General features: G+C 32.7%; 1 protein-coding gene across 6 annotated transcripts in view; it reads left to right on the forward strand.

The window, feature by feature from the left end:
- The first annotated feature begins 267 nt into the window (after window positions 1-267).
- Window positions 268-27,136, forward strand: part of LOC140753454 (uncharacterized) — a 106,348-nt gene continuing 79,479 nt past the window's right edge. For 5 of the 6 annotated variants that reach the window (XM_073088059.1, XM_073088061.1, XM_073088062.1 and 2 more), the window contains exons 1-9: window positions 268-558; window positions 22,421-22,482; window positions 24,716-24,917; window positions 25,014-25,118; window positions 25,297-25,413; window positions 25,496-25,627; window positions 25,830-25,945; window positions 26,073-26,322; window positions 26,820-27,085. In XM_073088059.1, the coding sequence (XP_072944160.1) occupies window positions 22,426-22,482; window positions 24,716-24,917; window positions 25,014-25,118; window positions 25,297-25,413; window positions 25,496-25,627; window positions 25,830-25,945; window positions 26,073-26,322; window positions 26,820-27,085 (1,245 nt within the window). In that variant the 5' untranslated portion in view covers window positions 268-558; window positions 22,421-22,425. The remainder of the gene's footprint in view (window positions 559-22,420; window positions 22,483-24,715; window positions 24,918-25,013; window positions 25,119-25,296; window positions 25,414-25,495; window positions 25,628-25,829; window positions 25,946-26,072; window positions 26,323-26,819; window positions 27,086-27,136) is intronic. The other variant, XM_073088064.1, reaches the window with a different exon arrangement.

Raw genomic sequence — 27,136 nt, forward strand, 5'->3', positions numbered from 1 at the left:
TATAAAAAGAAAGGAAAGTATAGGAGTAAAATACTAGTTTTATATGATATACAGCAAATAAAACTTTTCGTTCGGCGTTTGCCAACATGACCGGTTTGGCGTTAGCGTTTATCACCCTTGCAATTTTATAATCGGGTATAGAGTTCAGGTTGGGCATGCAAAAGCTCGGATATTGCCGCGACGGCGGCGGCAAGGGGTGAAGGGGGCGGAGCGAGCAGCGCGCGCTACAGCCTGCGCCTGCGCCGCGGTGAACAGTCTCTGTTCGACCAGTATATCGGTCGTACGTGCGTACCGACGTGCGTTGCTACTAAATTCCGTCCTACGTGTGTTCGTTGCAATCCGCTCCGATTCTTGGAGTGTAGGTGAAGTGTTGTGATGGTGTGTTTTTAGCCATACAAACGAAAAGTGTATCGCTACAAAGTATCACTGTCGACGGTGCGTTGCTGATTCCACGGGGCTGACTAACGGCTGTTCGCCTAGCGAGGGAAGGCGGATCGCTTGCACCGGGAGGAATGAGCCCCGTACACCACCGCTCCCATACTCACCGATGATCTCAAGGTTGGCATCTCGCACTTAGTTTACCGAGGCGTGTCGCAACTCCACACGGGCCGACCCCCGACCGCTCGCATTCTCTTCTTTTCACATCTGATCGCATTACAATAACATTTGTTCTAAACTTCTGTTCGTTCCATTCACTTCATAAATATTTAACACAGTAATCCATGCTTAACGTTTAAAGTAAAACTTAAAAACGTTTTCTTACTAGACTATTTTAATTCTAATTGGCTTGTTCCAGTTATTACTATGTAAGATACTGATACTTACTACTGGTATAACTGGAGATTTCATGAACTTCATGGCTGGTTAATTTATGTTTTATTGTAATTAAAAAGCTTATAATATCAGTCAAGTTAAATTTTTAAATGACTTATAAATACACCTGCATGACCATGTATACAAAAACCATTTACTTATTAATGAGTCATTTTAACTATTGCGAAAGTGATATGTACCGAAAGTTATCGGAGTAAGTGCCAAAGCCTTCGTAATCACGTTATTACAAAACAAGGCGGTCAGTAACACTAGATGGCGCTCACGACTTACTTATGTAAGTTGACTGGCTCCTTCATCTCCTTATAGAACTAGCCGATTTCTTTACAGGCATCTAATGCATGCATAACGAGTGTGACGTAACTAGGAACTGTTGACCGGTTGATCTTTATTAACTAGCTCGTTTGTTCACATGGTAACATATCATGGGGTACTCGGAACCATACATCTTATATTAAGAAAAAACATATCACTAATGACTTTCTGATTTATTCCTATACGAAATACATATATGAAAGTAGACATACAAGTGGCTAACTACTCTATAAGATTAAGAACACCATGCCGTTTACAATTAAAGCTTTCTCCCCTGAATTCGAATATAGACGTAATGACAGTTAAATCGATAACTTTTCCATTGCATAACATAAATGTCGTTTATGATTTAAAATAACTTAAATTAAGTACGTCATAATAAAGGTTAATACTAAATAACAGTAACAAAAAACAAGTATAATACGTTCAAAAACATGTTTTTAAAGGTATCCTCATCTTTAAACTTACAGTTAAAATACTATAATATAAAGTTTCGGGTGTTAATCACTTTATTTTCCTGTCGTATATTATTATTTTTATTATATTTTATTTATGTAAAAGAGAGAGATTTATAAAAAAAAATCTTAAAGGTATGTGAAGTCTACCAATACGCACTTGGCCAGCGCGGTGGACTATGGCCTAATCCTTCTCATTCTGAGAGGAGACACGTGCCCAGCAGTGGGACAGTAATGGGTTGATGATGATGATATTAAACCTAAAAGCAATATTAACATTACACTTACAGCGCTCAAGTCGTATGTATACTTTATTTTTAATGGTAAAACGGAACCCCATTAATATGCCCCCGCCGTCTGTCCGTCTTTCCGTCAGGGTTCTATCCATTAAACCGTAATATTTCCTAATGAAATGTGCACTTAGTCCTCAGAGTTCTTATTAATTATTTATAAGAGTTCTTATTAACTTAAAGGTATATGGAGTCTACGTCCCGCATTTGACCAAGGTCGAAGTATCATTTTATTGTAATTAATGGATGATACGAGTACATGACCAATGTTATTTTTATAGTTGAAATTATTCATTGTATATTATTGTCTTAATTAAAAAGCTGATCTTTTAGCTTCTATCATTCATCTATGTACTAGCCAGTTCCATTCATACACACATTTATATGCAAGTTAATTCGAAATTTCATCTTATACCAGATGATAGAATGCACATAACTTTCTATGAATTTTATGGTGTATGACTTTATAGTTATAAAGACGTATAATTTTCTTATATTTTGAAAGTAAAAGTTTAAAAGTAATTATTTAGGAATCCTAGACGACCATATTTAATTATTTACTGTACATACTGTACATTAATCTTGACTAATGTGTATACAGTAGGTTAAATCAATTTCATTTTATGAGATAGTTTGTCTTTTTCGTATAATAATATTTAGACGCTGCCTTAATTAAATTACTTGGACCTTTTCAACTTGATAAATCTTCTAACTAATAGAGTTAAGCGAGACTCTACATTTATAAAATATGATGTGGAATGAAAATAAACACGAAATAAATCAACAGATTGATTAAACTAATAAATTAAAAAATAAATAATAATATAACTAATTAGTTTAAAAAAATCAATAAAATCTAGTAGGTTATTAAGAAACGGAACACCATTGTTATTAGAATAACACGATGTCCTCTAAAGTATAGAGTCTAAACGTGTATAATAGCGTTAGAAAGGTTCGCTAGATTTAAATAATAGACTGCCAGCTAAATAGCTAGATTCATTACTCATTGAATAAATTTCAATATAATGAAATACGAAAACAATGTTTAGTTATTATGAAAAATTTTATGAATATACATACGAGCAATATATGATCAACATAATTATTATCAATTGTATATCTTACCCACCTATTGTATTTTTTTATTGCTAATTAATTAATTCTAGTAGCTATTAGCTTCGTGGTATCGATATTAGGTACGTATTAATGACAAAATTATAAATATTTTAACTAAGTCTCTCAAGTCTGTTCAAAATCTGATCAAGCTCAGAGGGATATAGATTGCACGACATAAAGTCCTGAGTATCGGTGTAATGTTCATCAACACAATTGTATTTAACTTTTTTATTAAACGAGGAGTCTGCCATTGCCAAGTGCCAGTTAAAGAGTCGTCAAAACGGACTCGGTACTTATGGAGATTAACCGGAAAACAGATAGGTAGACGGACAGACAAACAGACATAAAAAATATTATATTTTATCATAAGTACTTATAGATAAGTATAGATATCTCGCCTTGTAATTATTAAACGGCTGACAATTCTGTCAGCCATTAAATGGCTGTCATGGTGTAATTTACGAAATTTCGAGTTCTTGTTTGCAAAAACACGAAATCGAAAAAATGATCTAAAAACTACATTTTTTTAATATTTTTCAAATACGAAAATAGATGACAGTGACAATTTCAATTGTCAAAACTGGTTACATTTTCTTATTAGGGGTGAGTAATCTTCACTAATCTATGTAAGTACTGTATACTTTTTACAAACAGACACTAAGTTTTGAGAGTGTAGTTTCAGCGAAATATCATCTTAATAAATATTTATAGTGTAATAAAATTATATTATCAATTATGGAGTCGAAAAGACACCTGAAAATAATTAGTTATATACATATTTATAAGCAATTTTGATAATAAGTACTTACCTACATAGATGTTCTTCATTGCTTTTCCTCTCAACCGAGACCGGAGTATCTAGGAAATAGATATAAATTGTTTACGGATATTCTACATGTGAAACTGATACACATAATATTATCCGGTCTATCTATTATACGGTCAAATGAAAATATCTGTAGAGCTTATTTTACTTGGAGTCGATTAGTGTATGGTAATACCGTGCATAGAGACGGCCACGTCAACTCTTCCCGATAAGTTTATGTAACTTAGCTCGTGATCTTGCATATGAGAGAACAGTACAAGAGTAAAGATAAAGAAAGAGTACAATTACAAGAGTAAAGAGAAAGAAGGCCAAAATTTTCTTCTTTTTTCCCTTTTGAATAATGAACAGAATATATTCGTTTTTTACAATGTTTTTTATAAGAATTTTTTTATAAAATTACACTGCTACGTACACTCTATACTACTACTGGGAAAGATCTGTACCCTTACCATGAGTTTTTACGTTTTGACAAATATGACTGTTTTGGTATTTGTTTACGTATTTGCCCATACAATTTCCAATCAGTGCCGCTAGCGGATTGTATCAGAACTATAGTGTCAGTAACGTAACATTAAATGTCTAAATTGACAAAATGGTGCTTTATGTTTTGTCTCTCTTTTCTGCGAACATGTGAGGCAGACAAAAAGACTTACTTATTGTTACGTTTACTCAGTCTACTGAAGCAAACGGAACAGAATAATGGATTGAGTAAACATAACGTAAAATTGTAGGATGTTTTGAAAACTCATGGTAAGGGTACTGGTACATATTCCAACATATTGCCAAAGTGCAGATCAATCTACGTTTAATTGAATAATGTTAGATTTATTTTAAATTCACAATTAGTTTTCTGCCGTCATTAAATTAATGAAAATTAACTACAGTAACAACTCTCTATGGTGTAGAAGAATGTATAGACAAGAATTGTGTATAGTACAGAGCCATTTCTTAATAGAATATAGATTAATAATAAATTTTCAATTTATTATGCCCTTAATTTTGAATAGTTTAAAATTTTCGCATAGAAATTCTACAGGACTCTACAAACTCTACCTTCTCGTCTATAAGATTGCGCCTTTTAAGATTACCCCCGACAAATACCGTTTGGAATAGATCATTATATTTTATGATCAATAATAATTAATAGCTTATGATAGATAATTGATATCTCAGAAATAAAGCTTTAATTTGGTTATATCTATAAAAATATTACAAATATAAATCAGCGGCGTGATGTAAGTTAAAGTTTAAATCTAGAAATCGCGATACATTGACGACGTAGTTCGCCTTGGTCTGAATGTTTATCGTTCTTACATTTGCAAATTTTTAACATATATGTATATTATACATACATTTGTAAACGGCATTGTAAATGTCAACAGTCATTATCGATGCAAGTCTATTTGTACACGTACTAAAATATATTTATTGTTACTTTATTACAAGTTTCCGGAAGTATTGTAACTTTTCAGATCAGACAGATATATTTACATTATGAACCAAACGAATTATGTTCTTAATAGCGTTAAAATTTATGTTTTCCTTGTATCCTATACGAAATAAGATAATGTATCTAAAATTTTATAAGTGTTAAAAGTGAAATTGATTGTAGTATTTCCAAGGAAAGATGAAGTCATGTAGACGTAGGCGGGTTGCAAAACGGCCGCTATATAACTGCTAAGTTTAAACTTCATATGAATGATCATATCAATCAAGTTAATATGATTTTTAAGCTATATGGATGGGATGTGGATACATGTAGTACACGACCAGTGAAGTGCATTAGATGTAAATATATTTAAGTTCCAATTTATTTAAGGTATGCTTTCTAGCAATACACGTTACTCGTATATTGTATATGTAAATTTATTATTATTAAATTATAAAAAAATGGAAAGAGCGGAAATGTATAAAATTTGTATCACTTTAGATACCTAAAATTCGGTATATGTAAAATTTCTTTAACGTACAGTTACAAGCATTTTTATTTCGACGATAAATACAGCACTGAATGGGTAAAGTAGTATTCACCACCGAATAGAACCACGTGTGAGTACCTGCTGGAGGTTGCGCCCGAGCGTGGCGCCGCTAAACAAATACGCCAAGGCCCCATTGTTCTTAATCAGAGGTTCTCAAACTTAATTCATGTATTGGCCAGTTTTTAAATCGATTATTTTTAGCGCCCGTCAAAATTCGGCGAAAAAATAAAAGATTCTACTTTTTTATTGAAGATAGTAGAACAATTTCTACTATCTTCAATTAAAAAACCAACACAGTACCTCAGGTAGGATTTTAATTTTATCTGATCATCAGGTGTATTGTATGCTTGTCTGCGTCTTCTATATTACGTTAAAAAATCTGTCTCTAATATAAGTCGGAGAAAAAAAAATGTGGCTGCGAAATAAAAGAGCCCATCAATGCCGCCCCAATTTATTTAAATATTCGCCGTATCTTCATGAGCCACAAGGGGCCGTTTACTTTGAGAAACGCTGTCCTTATTACAATCGCTTACTTTGAGAAACACTGTGCTTAATGCAATCTATTCCCACAAAGTGGTTAATTGTAATCAACCACCGATCAAGAAGGTTTTCTTTTAACATTTCGACATACCCATTATTCTCTACCTTGTTGAGAATTGATATCGTTTGTGGTTCTTACATGATTTTAGTTTTATAACTCTCAGAATGTGTAAAAGTGAAACCTCTAAAGAAACAATGTATATAAATATAGTTTTGCTTTTTAAAATTTTTACATTTCCTATTACACGATTGATTAGTTAAATAAATTATAAAAAAATATATAATATCTTATAGAACTTAATTTAATAATTGGGCTAATCTTAGTTTGTCCCCTTAAAAAGTTTACAATACCATAGGTACATACATGCATCTATATGATACCTAGATATAGTTGTGATAAATCATATTATTAAAGATTTCAAAAACTTATACAATATTTGATACAATGCACATGAATTAGGTATAACCTAAATTGTGTTTAAACTATCAAAACAATTCTTACCAAGTTTCTAACACAAATGAATTACATACCTACTTAATTCCTTATTGTTAAGCGGTATACTCGGTGTGGAGGCAACAGTCATTATGAGTAATTATTCTGCAAACCTACAAAAACGAGTGGTTTTAATTATGAAAATATTCAATATGGCCATCTACCATAACGTTTAATGGGAAAATTTCAGTTAGGTTACTTTCACGTCAAATAACTGTCTTTTACAACCGACTTCAACGAATATATGTTACATGATAACAAGTGGTATAATTATTACACAGTTTTTATTCCGTTTTCATATGCTTGCCAAATATGGTCCTTCGAGCCGTATCATAAAAACCTTCCCACGCTTTAAAATATGGTATTAATTTTACAAAAACACGATATCAGGATCGTTTTGTAGCGAGTAACGCTGCGGTCACACCGCAGCTGACGGTACGCTGCCACCATTAAGCCACCTGTCGCGGGCCGTGGCCGCTCGAGCGACCGCCCCGTTATGTCATTCCATACCACTATAATACTACAATCCATCCCACACTCTCACGCACAACTCATCAATCTCTCGTGAGAAATTTGAAATAAATGTTTCTTTTTATTAAAGGTCCCGTAGGTCTTTGCTGTGCAATTGCGGTAGACGGTTGAAGCTAAATGTAGTACTTGTTCATGTTTATGTGTTTCTTACACCATATTGCACGGTATTTTATATTTAGTGAAAGAATAAAAGCAAAATACATTTTTGGTACATACTGTAACATTTGTTAAAATAACATGTTTTTCTATGTGGCTTTCTTTTAAAGCTTCTAAATATTTAGTTAACTGAGCTTTATTTCATTAATATTGTAAAAGAAAAAATAATGTGGCAACGGTGTTATGTATGTATTACTTACCAATACATCAAACAAATAGTCGAATATATAATATCTGTATCTAACTGTCTACTAACAATAAAATTTTAATGTATTTGTAGTTTTGCGCGAATACAAATGACATACGAGTACAATTACCTATTTATTTAACACTTCATACTCATAATTTAAGTCAGAAATATTTTTAAATTTAAGGCGTAATGGTATTTTTACTACTCTCTCCTTATGATACTTACATTTGGAAAAAACAATTTATGTAACAAAATATGAAGAAATAATACATAAAGTGTATTATCGGCTGATTGAATGACTCTACATAAAGCGTAGAATTCATTCACATAATGGGCAGTAGTTAGTGTAGTACGAATACAGTTAAATGACTTTGTATTCTATGTTCACGTTATCATACGTGATCTAACTGATGACGTTCACGTTGACGTGTAACGTGATATATCTAAACTATTTTAAAAAATAATTCAGTTAAGTTAAATGTTCAGTGCGGTATAAAAAAGTTATTATGGGTTTGTAATGTTATTCAAGCCTTATCAACAATCAGTTGGTAGTTGATTCTATGCATCCAAGGACCTATTAAGAAGGCATTGAGATGAAATCAAACTCATCTTGAAGGTCTTGAAGTCATGTAATAATATAGTCACATAAACGGTACAGAGTAACGATATAACAATTATACGTAAGTAAGTTCACACTAGTGATTAGAAGTATTATAACTACACAAGTATCTCCGTTATTCGACTGCTCTTGCTGAAGTCTCCGACCAGAATGTCGCTCTCTGTTAATTCGAGCGCCGCCAAGGTGTCGTCCCCACTTCACCTACCCGCATCTGTTTTTAAACTGTAGTATCAAATGAGTCACTTATTACTTTAATGTAACGTTATAAAAATGTGATATCGTTAATATCCAAGCTTCTTATTAACGACGATAACATTCGGCCGTCCTGCTCACACGTTCGTCCTCGATCGTGTATGGTCTGATGCAAGAGCTGCAAAAGAAAACCAGTTGTTTAATGCCTAAGTCCAGAAGAGTTACACATTTTCTTGTAATACCGACTCGCACGTAAGAGGCCCGAACTGTTTATCAAAAACATGGCTTAAACTCTACGCATTTTCTTGCAATACCGACTCGCATGTAAAAAGCCCGAACTGTTGATCCGAACCAAGGCTTAAACTAGGTGATGTTCATATAGAATCACACTAGTTGTGTATTACCTAGGTTATAAATCTGCCCCAACAGTGTTCACCACGGATTTCTGTTGCAGGCATAGTTCATAAGGACTCTTTACATAAATGTCATATGCGCGACAGGTATTGAAGCGAATGCATTAGACCATTGTTAAATAATAAAACACACGGTTATAACTAGGTGATGTTCATATAGGATCACTCTAGTCATGTATCACCGCAGTTTTTATACCTTGTTTACGATAACATTCGGCCAGTGCTCAACTCAAATTTACTCTAAAAATGCAATATTCACTCAATGTAATACATCCACCCAACATACATACATACATACACCCAACCATATGCATCACCAAGAGACACCCGCGAACATTACACTGCTCGAGGCATCTGCACTAATCCATCTTAACTACAGATAAATAAAAATCAAACTAAAAAAGTTTCCTACACCTACAGTAATGACAACATCTAGCTGCCCACTTTACTTATGTCTGGATTCTAAGTCCAATAGTTAAATCTCCAACAACTATTGATTCGATAAAGTTACGCATCAGAATAACGACGTTAATCTTATTAGTCCATTTCGGAATGCTCAACAACCTGTTCAATAACTGTTATACTGATAGATAGATAGATCTATAGTTGGCCACTAAATGAATCTGTGCGACTCAAAATACTATTATAAAATTATTTTATTACTACTTAGTACTTCTTTTAATTATTACAATGTTATTTTATACAAATAGTTGCCTTTCCAATGTACGTCTTTTATCAACTGATGAAGCAGTATCAAAATAATAATATATCGTGAATATTTGAAATGAATGATATCAAAGTTAAAGACTAAATAATGGTAAACAAACCATGAATTTCACACAATATAACACGTATAAGTTGTATGAACCCAATTTTTTTACGTTATTTATCACAAATTCAAATTATTTCTTTCAAAGTAGGGCCACATAACCCACTTTTGAAAGTCAGAAAGAAATTTCATTACATTAAATTGAATTTATATTCAGTTATAATAATACATACTATTACATGAATTTCAAAATTTAATTAACAAAGCAAAGGACCCATGCGTTCACGTCAGCGACATACTTGTCAATTGTGTATGGCTTAACTACTTAACTTTTTTTTTTTTTTATTTCACCAAAAGTTTTAAATTAAGATTCCCATAAGGAAGTTATAGTTTGGGCTATTTTACTGTAAAAGTTATGCATTATACTAAGGAAGATTTGCTAGACTTTACGCAAACGTCGTTTTTAAAAAAAACAAAATCAAATAATGTTATGGAAAGAATAAACACATTAAAATGGTCCGTTAATCTAAACGGAGTTTAAACAGACCTTGTCTTACATTGAGTTCCTCGGAAGCGGATTTTTTTTTCCGTAGGTAGTTATCAAACGGATAGTGTTATTGAATACACACTCGTAAACTACCTACCAAGAAAAATGACTTCAGAAACCGGCCATTATTTAACTATACTTATTTGTGTCTACAACTGATAAAAGATTTTTTTTTAAACACGCTTTTATTTTTGCCACGCTTTTATTAACTTGACCTGTATGTAACGGAATATTTGAATTCGATTTTTACCTACTTTGAACGGTCAGATTTATTTAAAAATTTTGAAATACTTATGACATGACATGATTTTAATAATCTTGTCCGATTCTAATTTTGTCTCATCACGATCGTCAGATTTAAAACTATAACTGTTTTACATAACATGTGGCTCCTTATCAATCACAACCTAAAATTTCTATGACCTGAAAAAGGTCTATTAAAGTTGATCATGATTTTATACCAGCCAGCCAAACAAACAGTTAGTCAAACTATCTTATGATACACCTTATTACCGAACAATTCATATTTATTATATATATTTCAAACGCCTCGGCTTCACCTGACTTTTATATAGTTTGTAATAAAAATTATATTAGTGCGTAATATCTGTATAGATTATATTAATATAATATGTATCATTTACAACCAACACTCTCAAGGAGATGCTCGATGTTTCTATAGAGAAAACCTAGACATGACGCAATTGTGAACCGTATGAAATTTATATGAAAAGTAAATTATTGTATAAGAAAATCCCATCGAAATGTACCTATGCTTTTATTTGATTACATTATTATTCATTTGGCTATGATATACATATAATAAGAATGAAATCTTCACGTGTTTACATCGAATATATTTGAAAAAGAAAAATTGTCTGTCGGTTTGTATGTTTGAAAATGCATTAAAACCAAAACTACGAAGTTGATGTCAAAAGTATACATTTTTTTTAAAAACATTACATGACCAGGTAATGGAGAATTCCAAATTACTAACGTACTCCGTGATCTTGACAGAGGGCATTGTATAATTCAAATTATATTTTGAATCCACATGAACAAAGTCGCAGGCAAGACTCGTTTTAAAAATGCAATTCAAATTATATTCTGACTCCACATGAACAAAGTCGCAGGCAAGACTCATTTTAAATATGGTATACAAGAGACTATCTAAATTTATGTAGGCTTCAGTGACCGTTTCTCACTTAATACGTATAATAACTTAATTGCTGTAACTTGTAAATAGAACTAAGCTCAAGTTATAAAAGCATCAATTTATTATTATTATTATTATTATTTTACTTAAAATAATTTATTCTCAATCCCATACAAAGTGGATCCCGTTTATCATTTCGTAAATGGCTCATATAATTGATAATATCGATAGTCTAAGCGTCTCAACGTTTAAGGTACAAACTTCATTTACCAGTATTTGATAGTGCCCAATTTTCAAACCAAAAGGACGTGTAATGTGTCAAATTCAAATTGAAATTTAAAGATTTAAAATTACGAGATGTAAAGAAATATTAATACAAAACGAAACGTTGCATACTAAATTTAAAACAGACATTTAATATTATGTATAAGTGAGTCAGTCAGAAGTAGAATGGGAGATAAGAGAGATATTTTTATATATAATATTCCAAAGACCGCTGCGCATAAGTTTCTCAGTTTTCTTATAGATCATTAACTAATGTGCATTTATACTTTATGGGAGTCAAAACACAGTAGTACACAGTACTGCGTGAATTCGCCTAGAATTGATGGAAATCTAAATTTGGCAACGTACGTATGCTTCTTTCATAACAATTACGTATCAAGTATATGAAATCAAAAGGAAACTTTCATTGATTTATAAAATGAAAATGTGAACAATGTAGATGTGAATGCAAGTTTATTTTTAAATATAGTCAATTAATATCCAAAAAAAAAAAAACAATAAACCTTAAACTCATTTACCATTTCCCTCCTGGGTACACTCAGCCACTCAATACCGTGGTCGTGATACTTTTTTGCAGGCAGTTAAATATGTACCACGTAGATATTATACATTTCTGTACAATTATGAATAATCAAAATTTTGCAACTTAATAAACGTGTCACTTATATCAAGTAGGTATACTGTACTCTGTAACTGCGTTTGTTGCTACCGCATAGTCCCTTCCATACAATAATAACAAACGCATATACGTAAACCCCGTTTGAAACATTAAAAGTTATCAAAAATAAATTCAAATCTAACCTGTATGCAATTTCTGGCGTACATTAGCCTATATTAACAACCATTAGGTTCCCATATCTATAAAGCCTGACATTTAAGATTAAAGATCCTTAAAATATTTTCATAAGTACGTGTATTTCTATATATTTCAAAGTAGGTGTAACTTTAGAACAATTAGGATTTACTTTTTACACCACAGAATTTAACCAAATGGACAGATTTACCACAAGAACTGCCTTGCAAAATTACTTTTAGACACTTCTTCACAGAAAATGCACTTATTTTGAAGTAAACACCTCAGTTTACAATGTTAACAAGTAATTTGATAAGAGTAAAGTTTGTTCACAAAATTTAAGTATATCATTTTCAGAGGGTATTAACATTTCATTGAATTACTAGTCTCAATCTATCCATTTTCTTAATTCAAATGAGTTTTCCCTTACATCAACGACATTTATCTACCCCCATTTTTACTTATTCTACCAAGATGAATTCACATATGACATAATAATGTTTTAACTCACGGTTTTTATTCCTGTGTCAAGTATGTTCGTACTTACGAATCGCCGTCCATGATTGTGAGCTGGTTCTTGTACACTTCTGATGAAATCAAACTCATCTTGAAGGTCTTGAAGTCATGTAATAATATAGTCACATAAACGGTACAGAGTAACGATATAACAATTATACGTAAGTAAGTTCACACTAGTGATTAGAAGTATTATAACTACACAAGTATCTCCGTTATTCGACTGCTCTTGCTGAAGTCTCCGACCAGAATGTCGCTCTCTGTTAATTCGAGCGCCGCCAAGGTGTCGTCCCCACTTCACCTACCCGCATCTGTTTTTAAACTGTAGTATCAAATGAGTCACTTATTACTTTAATGTAACGTTATAAAAATGTGATATCGTTAATATCCAAGCTTCTTATTAACGACGATAACAGAGACATACAACATAATTATAATGCATCAAGAGAACAGACGCTGTTACAGTATGCAAATCTATTTTTCTCATTCTAGTGACAACCTGAATTGGTTAACGATCAAGGATCTTACATGTGTTGTTTACACTTGATGTGTTCTACAATTACCGTTAAATATGACGATCTACTTGTGTTAAAATAATTCGTTTCTCTAATAATTTTGTTAATTTTACAATTTTATAGGTTAGTTTCGAAATCAGTGAATAATGAAGCGACATAGTAAGTTAAGTCAGAAAAGAAATCATTATATTTTATTGGTCTTAAAAAGTTTTTTATAAATATGTACACTCATTAAGCATAGGATTTTTTGCATTTAATAACTATATTCATTAATTTAAAATAAATTATTCAATTTCTAAGTTACACAATTGGTATGAATTACAGTCATTTTTCTAGGAGGTTTCTTGGTCTAGAGGTTGTCTGAATCGGAGATATGCGTCACTTATTTCCTGGTAGAAACTAATTTCTAGAAACACTTGCTTTCGATGTAAAGGAAAATATCCAAAATTTTCCATTATATTCTTAGATTCAAAGCATGTGAAATGTACGAACACATATACAATAGCTGGCGTAGGAATCATTTAAATTGTAAGAGATATGTGTAATATATTAGACAATGGCTTGGTAATGACAATTTAAGTATATAATACTATTCATTTATGACAAGCTTCCTGTATCTATAAAAATATTGTAAACATTTTCCACCCTTTAGTTCCTTATAACTATTTATCTGCCAAACTACTCATGTGGCATTGTCGACTCTACCATCAAGCTCTACACATTTACTTACCACGACACCTTTTTATGGTGACTAAATATTAATACAATAACACTATTTATTGCCTAGTACCTTCATTTTAGTAAAATTAATGACATACAATGATTGATAAGTAAAAGTTTAGTTCCCATGCCTTAGTAAACAATTATGTTTTTTAATTAGTTTAACTTGACTATATATGGTAAAATTCATAGGAGGTCTGACTCATATCCACTATAATATAAACAGGTATGACACATTGATAAAACTCTCAGTGTATTTGTTCTTGTGTAAATAAGACAATTGACTATAAATATGTAGGACACATTGTACTAGAAAAGCATAAAAAATACTGTGATATTTTCTTAATCTATTGTTTATTATTTCACATTAATTTTGACAAGCTGTTAAGTTTTTAATGGTAGACTCAAAGCAATTAAAAATACAAGTATTATGTTTAGTGCTTAGGAAAGTATAACGTTCTTCCTAAAGGAAAGATGTTAAGACTTCCTAAAGTAAAGAGGATATCTATGCATCTAATTGGTGCCTATTCTCCATATTATACAACAGATGAGGCTTCTTAGTAATCAGTATGTAGAAAGATTTTTCCCTTAATTACCGCATACGGGTAGATTTTGCTGGAGTTCTTACTAGTCATAGATTTTACGAAATTGTTTATAAGATAGCGATATATCACTTATTAGCGTCTACCGGTTACATCTACCTGACTAGCGCACGTCAATTTAGATTGTAATTTATTTTAATTATGCACATTTTATAGGCTATTGTCTGAACAGGAACTAATTAATACTCAATAATAGCTTCACATTTTAATATTAGGTTGTAGTAACACGTGTATGCAGTCCACCTGATGGTGTGTTACTGGTGCCCATGGACTTCTGTAACAAATTTAATGTAGAACACGGGGTCTATCTAAGCCGACGAAAGATACATTGATAGTTCTAAGGCCTTGGATGGTCGCCTAAATCAGCGTTCATCCACATCTTCTAGTAAATCCCAAGAAAGCGCTAGAAAAAGATGTGGCTGTTTTAGATACTTTCCCAGTTAAACGGAGCCAGTTCTACCATCGTCAGATATTCATGAATAAAAATACTTACATTCAAATCATAGGTTTTATGAAGAACAATAAAACAGTTGTTCAATTATTTATCATTTAAAAAGTTGGTCAAATACACATAATAAAAATGTCGAAAGTTAACAAAATCATACTTCGATTTTGCCGAATTGCCGAAATCGAAAGCAATGTTAGTAAAAAAACCTAGTACTTTTCCTTGTTAGTCTTTTTTAAAATAAAAAGTGTGAGAGATGTTTGTTCTTTAGAAAGTTTTTATACAGCGTAGTCAATACCCTTACTTATAACCAATAATTCTTTAATACCTTCAATATATTCAATTACTTTTTTCTTGCCTCATTGCCCCTAAGACCTTTTAAGTATTTCGTTTTTCTATGGCTCATGGCAGTCACGATCTCCAGTACATTACTGGTAATTGAATATATAATATTAATAGTAGATGGTTGAGAAGGCTGCTTGATTATTCTGGACGCGAGCGGGCGCGCCGTCGGCGTCCGTTGCCGTCACCGGAACTCGTATACATGAACCGCTCTTTCTCCTTTAATAGATGATATCGTCATCGGAACACGCACGATTTGCCGGCCCCAGTCTACCATCGCCTTACGCCTAAAAGATTCATTTGTCAGATATAAATGACTGTGATCATTTTCGGAACCTTTCAAAACGGCACATCATCAGCAACAATCGAGTGTCCGGTCATTCATGAGCATTGAAACGGAAATTTATCTAAGTTTTGTGGGTATGAAAAAAATAACGTAGTCATTTCCTTCTATTTAAACGTTAGCTAGTCACAACAGCTACCTACATTTGGTGTGTGGCTGCAACTTAAGCTACAACAGTGAACTGCAATTATACTTACTGATTTTGGTATATCATTAACATTTTTCATTCTGGTTGAACATAAAATATTGAAACGGCGACTAAAATAGAGGAAAAATACGTATTATCGATAACATATGTTGTTATTGTGATGTATTTTTCCATTAGGTGCAAAACATTGTGCCAAATATCACCGTAGGATGAACATAGCTAAGATGAGTTTTGATTTTACTAAAAATATCGTTAAGAAAATGTTACGAATTAACTACAAGAAAGTGTCAAAAATAACAAATTACAAAGTGATGACGGAAATTAGATTCTTAAGAATAAAAAGGCAAAAAACAGTTAAGAAGTGGTTCACTATAGAAAAAAATCATCCGTGGCGCAGACAATATGGGTTCGACTCAAGAGGCCGTTATTACTAAATAGTTTTTTGTCGTTTATTCGTTACAAATATTGGGAACTTAAGTTAAGTGAGGCTCCCTGGTGTGGAATCCAACTAGATTATGAAGAAAACTGTTGAGTGGTAAACCAACGTGGAATGGTTTTCGTTCATCGGTGGATAAAACATTACTTGAGAATAACTTTACGTAACTATGTTTCCAGCAATTGAAAACCTTTCACAGGTTATCTTCGGTGAAGGTCGCATTGTAAACCATGCTGGTACTTACTTTTTAAACATAGGAAGTAATAAACCACATAAATTGCAAATAAAGGTCCCGTTTCATTCAGTTACATGGAATGTCATTACTTTATTCCAATTTGTTCCGTACTCCTTATGTGGAGTGTCGATTCAACAATTGTGCTTGCAATTCCGCTATGGTTGAAACAGTTGTGTCCCGCTAGAGTTACTACTGGTACCGTACACTATACAGCTGCTACTCGTTTCAATCGATTATTATCGAAAATACTGATGTAATTTTGTTCTCAATTGTCGAGATAAAACAACGTACCTGCCTACATTCACCGCTCACGGCCACGCACTGTTGTTGATCACATTCTGTTTACTTACAAGAGAAATTATGGTACTTATACAAATGTACGTTTTCATATTCATCAATTGCATTAACTCAATTCTTTGCGTTTTGTTAGTTGTTTTTAAGTAGATATAATTCTTAACAAGTTTGTGTGACCTTCAACAAACTGAGTTTTTGTCATTACTCCATTCACTATTGGAGTAGGTAATAATTAAAATTTTAAATATGATGTTTTCTTGACGTATTTCAGTTTTTAAAGTTGTACGGTATAGTTCTCTGACGTAAACAATACTTCATAGGTATAAGCATAATCATAGAACTTAATTTGTGATTCTCATTAATAATAACTGTGGTCAAGGTTCAAGTGTCTAGTATTAGAAATACTATTAAGTAGTTCTCTCGTAACGTTATAAATCACATATTCAACATCACATACGTCGGTACTTAATCGAATCACGTTAAATAGTTATCAATAATTAAATCAGTCACCACGAGATATTGAGTTTAAAAAATCCAATGGCATGACATCTCTCATACTTGTATGCTCTGCTTTATTTTTAATGGGATTGATTGGGGATTTTCAATTTCAAATTTATTACGGTTAATGAATAAATTGAATGAAGTCACCCATTATTTATTCGTTCATTTTTATAATTATTAAGTTTGTTTATTGAATTCTCTTTAAAATTATATATTATCTATATGTTAATACATTGTGGCAGTATTGTTCATTAGATACAATGTGTGCGGTTAATGTTTATTAACAAAAGAATAAAACACTATGTGCTTGCAAGTGCCACTTATCTATGAACTAAGCATGCGTCTAAAATTCTCACATCAATAATTACCTATGAAACTTGGACACGATAACAGCAAAGTAGCTAGGGCTAAATCAATAATAATAGTGGTCTCAAATAAGTGTCATTTATGCTTTGAGTAAATAACACTAACTTATCTTAAAGTATTACCCAAAGTGAAACTTATACCTGATGCACGTACAAAAACTATTGACACACTCAGGAGAGTCCTTCATTGACATAGTAAGAATTCTCAAATTAGTCAATGGATGCCCGACCGAAGAATTTTAGCTTTATGTTGAATGCAATTAAGTTGAAAAACCCGAAACTGGAGGCAACTTGACATGTCGCATGTACGCGGGTAATAAACGTAAAACAATTCGAAAAGAGCTTATTTTTCCGTAACAGGATGGACTGGCTGCCGCTGATAAGAGTCACACAGTCACATACAATAAGTAATGGAGTTTGTTTCTCAAGAGAGAAACTGGTGTAGAGGCATTGTTTGCAGCCTACTTTCCGTACAACCGGCGTGGCAGCGCGCTACGCGGCACGTGAAAGTGAATGGCGCAAGGCGGCTCGTTCGGACGCGCGGACGCATTTAACGCTCGATTTGATTCGTACACGAGAACCCACATGCTGGCCTGCAACTATATTAATGACGTAAGAACTATTATTGCCGTGCAATATCATGCTCAGTTTGTTTTGATGAATGTGCAAAATTACTTCAATTTTACCCAAATCTTAAATTGATGTAATTTTCGGTGATATTCGTTTATGTAATTAATGAATCGCATGACTTATACAATTTAGTTAGGGCAATATAAAAAGCTAAACGGTATAATTTGCGTATTTATTTTACAAGTTTATGTGATGGTGTTGTTTAAAGCTGCCCAAGTGCGTGTTTTTGATTTTGAGAAGATTTTAACAGTTCAGGGAGTGACTTTTCTATGTACTAGTAAATATTTAAAGTCCCTTCGCCACTATAAACCTACTGAAATACAGGCTACATTTATCAAACATGGTAATTGCCCTAAACGCTCTCATGTTTATCAAACATTAAAAAAATCCTTAATGATCTGTATGTAATGTATACTATTTACAGTATACTAGTTATTAAACGGTGCAGCGCTAACTCATTGATCGCTGGCGGCGTGTCGTTAACTAGCGGAGACTTTCGTGCTTTTCCGACAGGTATCATCCCTATTTTAACGAATTAACTTACTCGTATTTTCTGAGATAGCTTCGGGCCTATTACAAGTCCTGTTTCAACAGATCGAATCGTGCTCTTGTATACTTGGAATAATTGATGTGAAACGTTCATTGACACGCCTTGGGGGTGAAACGACTGCCATGCCGTAACGTATGCCATGCTGACATGACGCTCTCTTATATCGTCACGTTCAGTCTTCATTATTACTTTTTTATGGTTGCGCGTGGCATCTATACTTGCTTTATCTATACTGAATACATCACTGCTTCTCCGTCTAAGTACTTTTGTTTATTTTTATTTATTCAGCAACCAAGAATTTCAATATTTGATGTGTGCCGGAGCAGCCCTATTAAATTTTATAATCATAGTACATAGTTGTACAAACAACTCTACTGTGTGAAGTAAAATACCAATAATTTACGTTAATCGAAGATAAAAAAAAGCATTAAACACCATCAAGGGAAAAGCGTACGCTTAATGGATATTAATATTTTATGGCTAATTATTGTGCGAAGTAAAAATAAATCGTTTGTCACGAATATCTTAACATGTCAAGGTAAAGTGGACACAATGTAAATACCTATGTATTTAAGTATCTAACCATTTAACGTGGCCTCAAGAATACGTAACTGTAAATATTTTACACACAATAAGTGACACCCATCTGAAGAACCTTGCAGAATTCATTGAACATATATTAGCATTTGTTTTACAACTACTTTTGTTTATTTAAAACGATAATCAATCTAAGAATATCATTAATATTAAAGATCGTTTAACCGCTGCTATGCCTAAGTATGTTGTTATAAATACTTATTACCATATTAAGATTTCAGTAGCCTTTATTTGGAATAGTATAATTTTATGTATCCTTAAAAGGGTCTCGTTTCCTATTAGTTAGTCATTATATTTCGGTGGGGCCGTTTTATTAAGATCCCATTGATATAATTTATATACTTATGTAGAGAAGGCACGTGAACTCCTATAGACCAGAACCATGTAGAGCAATGGTTCTGAGGTTCCATTTCTTTTTTGCATTGTTAGCACTGTATTATGTTGTGGCCATAAATGATACCAAGATGTAATTAACAACACTCAGTGAACATTTTTAACTCTGTTTCCTTTTCCACTGTTAAGCAGTGCTCCCACTGATCATGAGACCCACCGCCTACACTTACCAGTATTATTATATATACGAGTATACTCTAGGACAATACCTTAAAACTAATAGTGAAATTAAGTGAAACGAGACGCTTTTGGTAGCTGTATTTTCATTTAATCTACATTATAATAAATCAGTTTCCTTTGATATCATGTTGTAAACAAGAAATTAGATCATCAGGAATTGATGTAAAAATAGAAATGAAATGTAATACGTGTTACGTGTCAAGTGCTATCTGTAATAGTGGTACAATGACACTCAAGTACAGCTATGCGCACAGTCGTGCAGTACGCACATAATCAGGGCTGGTAGATTGTATAATTGGATACAAAAACTGTAAGTATAATTTGGTTTACTTTGGTATCCACTTTTTATAACGGACCACCTTGTATAGTTGGATACAAATGAATTTTAAGAAATAAACATTACTCTAAAAATTAAAAATTAAATTACTACTATTTACGAGTAGATAGTGAATTATATAATCAATTTCGACTCGCTTACTTTTTGCCATTAAATTTTGGTAGTAACAGACGTGATACCAATATTTTATTAATAATATTAATGATTATATTAACAGTTATATGATGCTCTATCAAAGTATAAAATAATTTACTTTTGTTTTATGAACGGGACAACTTATATTATTTTCTTCACAATATCCAATAAAATATATATTAATTTTGTTCATTTGTATAATAAAAGCAGATTTTGTATAATGGCAGGGATTCTCAATAGTATATTTTTCTTACTGGCAGCCCTAGACATAACGAGATATGTTATTAAATTTACCGCACATTAGCCAAACGGGGAACAGCGAATAAAAAGAGTACCACGTGCAGACAATAATGTAGGATTGAAATTTATGTTAAAGGTCTGTGTGAGACAGAGTTCTGTGTGACTATTATACAAGTCGCCATTCACAGTTACTTGACCTCACAGCAACCTTCGCCTTTATTTCTGGTAAAATTTAAAACGAAACCTAACACCAAAATACATTCACAGCTGGATATAAAGTTTTGTCAAATAATCCGACTTAAATCCATTTGAATACGCTTTGTTGTTTGTTACATTCATTTGTATTGGAACTTCCAAGTTTATTTGCGAGTATATTGAGAGGAAAGACAATATTTGAAAAGAAATACACAACTTGAATAATCTACGTAATTTAAAAAGCAATTTTTATTTCATTTTGATATAGGTATAAGAACAACCGAATATATGGAACCGAAGAACGATATTATACTTGAAAATTATCGGTTCGTCTGCCACAGTTCGGATTGCATGTTTGTTTTTATTGTATACTAACAAGTTCAGAAATGAATTTCCTTCTGAGGTCCTAAATACTCTAAAGCGCTATGACTGAGAGCTTAAAAATTCTTTGAAACGAAAAATAATATTATAATTATTATAAAAACAACTGCTTAAAAATAAGTCACTGAACAGAAAGTAATATATCATATGTCACACCGCCAATTTAGACGAATTCAAATTCCAACAACACCTCATATTATGTATCTATCAAGTCTTTTAAGCTGTAGGGCGTGCCAAAGAATGAGAAATATCTATGTACGTACATAGTGTAAATATGTTCCGAAAAAATTACCTTCTGTATTTGAGTAAAAAGTTCTCTATAAACACAATGGTGAAATGGCTTTTTCACACTTATTGGCTATAATTGACATTATGTGCTTATGTTCACAAACTCATTACAGGTAATTTACGAGTTAGGCCTCGTGGGTAATTGGCCTTAATCATCAATTTTCCAAATCACTTCAAATCTTCTATGCAGATAAAGATAATTTAAATTTTGTATTGTAGGTATACCTAGTTTCATACTTGTATTTCATAACATTTTAATGTTAAAGCAGTAACTATTAAACCGCATTTAATTATTAAAACCTACCTAAATTCTATACTATTCTGTTGGATATCCAAGAAATTAATTCGTATTGTGTGAAAAAGTCCATTTATTACGGTTTAAAAGGCGCCTTATAGCCTTTTAAACGTAAGAAGGTGATAGTGAGCAAACGGACAGGCTGTGTGGGACAGCTAATCTTCTAAGTATTATGTAACTGTAAAGTAATATCAACATATGTTCGACCAATATATTTAATCGATTGTATTGTTTGTTTCAGAGACCATGTACATAGAAACCTTGCCGCTCGTGGTTTGGACGCTATTAGTCACAACATCACATGTAAGTAACAAGTTTTATATACATTACTAACACTGCTTTACGAGTTACCGAATTTCCATTTAATCCTTTTTTTTGGATCATTAAGTATTTTCCACTAAGCACACGAATAGGGTGCAGATTGATGTCGGAAGTAAAATATTTTTTAGCGATGTAATGTTGTAAATATCTATTTTAAAATGAAATGCGTTCATTGTGTGATCTACTTACAATTAGAAAACTTGAAGTAGTCGAATGAATATGTTACCATCATTATAACTATAAGGCAATCTTCAACGTGATTGAAGTCACATGAGAAAGTTGGTTCATTTGTATTTAAATAGTAGTCTTTAAGTTCTGCTGTGCCTATGCGATTGTTTTTTATATAAATCATTTGATACACTTGTATAAACCTTTCAGCTATATAGATTTCCAAAGAATTGTAGTCAAAATTAGAATATTAGAAAATAAACTGTAATAAAAATGTGGCTTGACTTTCATGAAAGTATCATATTTTTGGTGAGGTAAAATATACAAAATAGTGTTATTATTATCTACTCTAAACATATATATTTGTCTAAGCATTATTTTTTTATTCTATAAAAAAAACATGCAATATAGAAAAAAATAGTCATATTTAAAAGTAATAATCCCTATGACTGTTGTGTTGACATATTATGACATAATATGTGATTTGCATTGATAGTCTGAGCGTAAACAATGAATTTTTAAATTTCATGTAGGTATCGCATCTGTTACAGTATTTATTTATAAATTACAGCTTTCTGTACTTTTTCTTCATATACTCCATAGATTAGTAATATACTCGTAAACTTTAGTTCAAACTAATCCACGCTCCGGGCGTACTCGTACATGCTCTTAAAGAGGGATTTGATTTGAGGGATTTCGCTTCCCTTATTATTTACGTAGATGTTTTCGGTGGTTCGGTGGTTTTTCAATTCCATTTAGTGCTCTATTTATGATTTTACACAAAATCTAACATTTTTTTATTATTCAATTTTTTTAATACTTACGTGGAAGCGAATGTAAACCCTATTACATTTATCGATAATAATTTATCGAGGATATTTTAAATACTGTAGTATACCTAATTATTGTACGAAAACTGTTATAATAGAATTATTTACTAAGTATATATTATTATTTTAATTAATTATTTTTACAATAATAAGTTCTCATGTATATAAGCACTGGCTGGTACGATTATATGAGATAACATAAAAAAATAAAAAGAACCCGTTTTGACGTTTCAGTCGTATTTTGAGCGGGAACAATAAAAGTTATAAATAGTTTTATTTTTACAGTGTACAAACTTTTAGGTAATATGTTTATCAGGATAGGTGTCAAATCCGGGAAATAAAATTTTATTGGCCACCTTTATAACAAGTCAATATATTAATCTCGAGTCATGTGTATTTATCATTTATGGCTCTATACCTGAGTGGAGCTCGGTCGTTGGGTCGGTCAACTACTTTTTACGTATTTTGCAATATATCTAAACGCTCACATGAGCTTTCCTGTCCCCATTATCCTCCACATGACGTCATGGCGTATTTTATTGCACTTTTTAATTTAAATCTATTTTTCTTACAAATGAATTCTTAGGTAATACCTATTGTATAAATTTAAATTGTTGAAACAGAAATTCGTTACAAAATACGGGGTATTTGTTATTCTATAAATCTTATATATGTATTTAAATATATATCATACATATACTAGTTGGTGCAACTACAATGTTTGTTTAAAGCTGTAGTAACAGCAATCTATTGGGGTTCCCCCGACGTCAATCATGCGTGACTAGTGTAACGAATAAGTAATCTGCGTAGCTACTTATCTGGCTGTAGTCATGTGGTCGCCTGCATTCATTACAATGTCTTCTGTTGCCAAAGCAAAAACATTTTACTTAGCAAATTTAATTGGAAAAGATAAAGATCATAAAAAATGATACCTTAATTAGAAACAAATGCGAAACATGTCAAGTTAGAAATCCTACATGAAATAAAGTAACAAAATTGTTTTTGTAAATAAATTGAAGAACCTACCATTTACTGCTATATAATTAAAGGAACTCCTATGGAACTTTGTAGCTTTTTCGATCTCAGCTCTTTTATTGGTGACGACTATATCTCGGATGTTGTTATCACCGTTATCATTTACAGTTATCACTTGTTTAACATTTACGTTGTTGTTGTGATGTTTTGTAGCTACATTATTGTAATTAATTGATTCACAGGTAGCGACGCAAAGCCAGTATGGAATAGGTTTAGGAATAAAACGAGAAGTATTTTTCTTAAATTTAGAAGACGGCTATTTTGGCTGTCAAGTAAACGAATCGACACAAATATTACAATTATATGAACTATCAAAATTATGCGACGGCGTGCCAGATTGTTATAAGTCATCCGATGAACTTAGAACAGAGTTAAAATGCACAGGTATGTTAAACTGATCGTAAAACATGCAATTAAAACGTTACGGGTAGTAACTACAGTACATTACAGCCTAATTAATCATTATTTTGATATTTTTAGACGATTGTACCAAAGAAGATGGCGCCCGTTGTATAAATGGTGCTTGTCTAAACGGAGTGTGCCATTGTAACGATGGGTTCGGCGGATGTAACTGTCAAGAACCTGGTTTGTAAAATTTTACTTGTTAGGTACTCTCATGATCTTTCCCAGACATTCTCCAGTCTTGTTCGTAATATTGTTAGTAAAAGAAATGTGACTTTCTTTCTTTATACATTAAGCTTTTATAACATCATATATATTATTGATTTCTTATTCTTGATTTTAATTGTCTTTCTTTTCTCAGATGTAAATGAATGTAAAGATAGGCCATGCGACGTTTTTGCACACTGTACTAACACAGTAGGAAGTTTTCAATGCTCGTGTTTTCCTGGTTACGAAGGCGACGGATTCAGTTGCAGAGGTAATCATTTATTACATTGTATTGTTTTATGTTTGATTACTTAATTACGTGGGTATTATATATTATTTTATTTAATCTATAGATATAAATGAGTGCGAAGATCCAGCGATAGCTGCACGATGTGTTAAAAACGCTGAGTGTTGCAATCTTCCTGCCCACTTTATTTGCAAGTGCAACCGTGGCTTTGAGGGCGATGGCGAAGAAGAATGTCGAGGTATGTAATGTCGGAGCTATAAAGAAAATACGTTTTATGCAAGCATAAGCAAAGCAAGATTACTAGTTCCCAATATATAAGTGGTTTACATGAGAATTGATTAAAAATTAAATGTATTGCGTTTCTCGTAAATAAAACGGAATTCCAGTTCCATCTCATTAATAACGAATCATTATGAAAATGGTCTGTTTTATAAATTTAGACATTGACGAGTGCCGAAGACCAGGCGCTTGTGGAGCCAATGCCGTCTGTCAAAACTATCCAGGGAACTATACGTGTGCGTGTCAGGCTGGTTATACAGGAAATCCCTTTGACGGCGTAAGTATATCACAAACATATACATTCATACAATAAAACATTCATTCGCATAACAAATAACGTAGTTAGTAATTTCAATTTATTCTTTAAATCATATACTAGTGGAATAAAACAATATATTCTTTAGTGTGCGGACATCGATGAATGTGCTAGCGGTGAGGCGTGTGGTCCGGGCGCAACGTGTCGCAACTTAGCCGGCGGCTTCGAGTGCAGCTGCCCGCCCGGCTACGAGGGCGACCCTCGTGTCGGCTGCCAGGACCACGACGCATGTTCCCGTGCTACGTGTGGCCGCAGTGCTCTTTGCGAGAACCTCCCTGGAGCATACCGCTGTATTTGTCCTCCAGGTTTCCAAGGCAACCCTGACATCGAATGTGTTGGTGAGCATTTCGGCTGTTGCAATTTTAGATTGGGTCACTTTTTAACTAAAACTGCTTTCTGTGGTCTAACGCTTCATTATTAATTACTTTAATAACACAATGGCGTGTATTCTCGCTGAATACTACCGCACTTGGATGCGCGGTAGCTTCACGCTTTTACTAATTGACTCTTTAACTATTTTTTAAATTACATGAATTTTGCAGCAAAGGTTGTCTTCAGGGCTAGTCTTCTACGGTCTTTTGTTTACTTCGGTAATTCAAGTGTTGAAATTCTTGGATTTATGCGCAAATACGTTACCAAGTGCGCCTTCTTCTTTGTCTTTTCTTTTCCTCTTATTTTTCATATTTCATCGTTTCTTCAGCATCTTTTCTCAATTGTATGTGTGCCAGTATCTTCCTCTTCGTAGTGGCTGTTGGAGTATCTACTACGTGCGTATGTGCTTATATATTTTATAAAGTAGCAATTATAATAAGATATGAGTTGTTTTTTATACCAGACGTGGATGAATGTAAGAGTAGCGAGCCAGTTTGCGGTGAGCATGCTGTGTGCACAAATACAGTGGGCAGCTTCATTTGCACCTGTGAACCCGAATACACGGGAGATGCTAGTGTTACCGGCGGATGTCGTGATGTAGATGAGTGTGAAACACTCGAGCGGCCCTGCGGATCGCATGCCATTTGCGAGAATGCTGCTCCAGGATATAACTGTATTTGCCCGCAAGGATATAGAGCTAAACCTGACCCTCAGATAGCTTGTGAACAGGTACATAACTTTCGCTACTATTTATTTTAACTATTCATTTTACAAGTGTTA

This window comes from Epargyreus clarus, unplaced genomic scaffold (assembly GCF_041222505.1).
Source record: "Epargyreus clarus isolate Ecla_fem2 unplaced genomic scaffold, WU_Ecla_fem_2.2 ptg000026l, whole genome shotgun sequence".
Taxonomy (NCBI): Eukaryota; Metazoa; Arthropoda; class Insecta; order Lepidoptera; family Hesperiidae; genus Epargyreus; species Epargyreus clarus.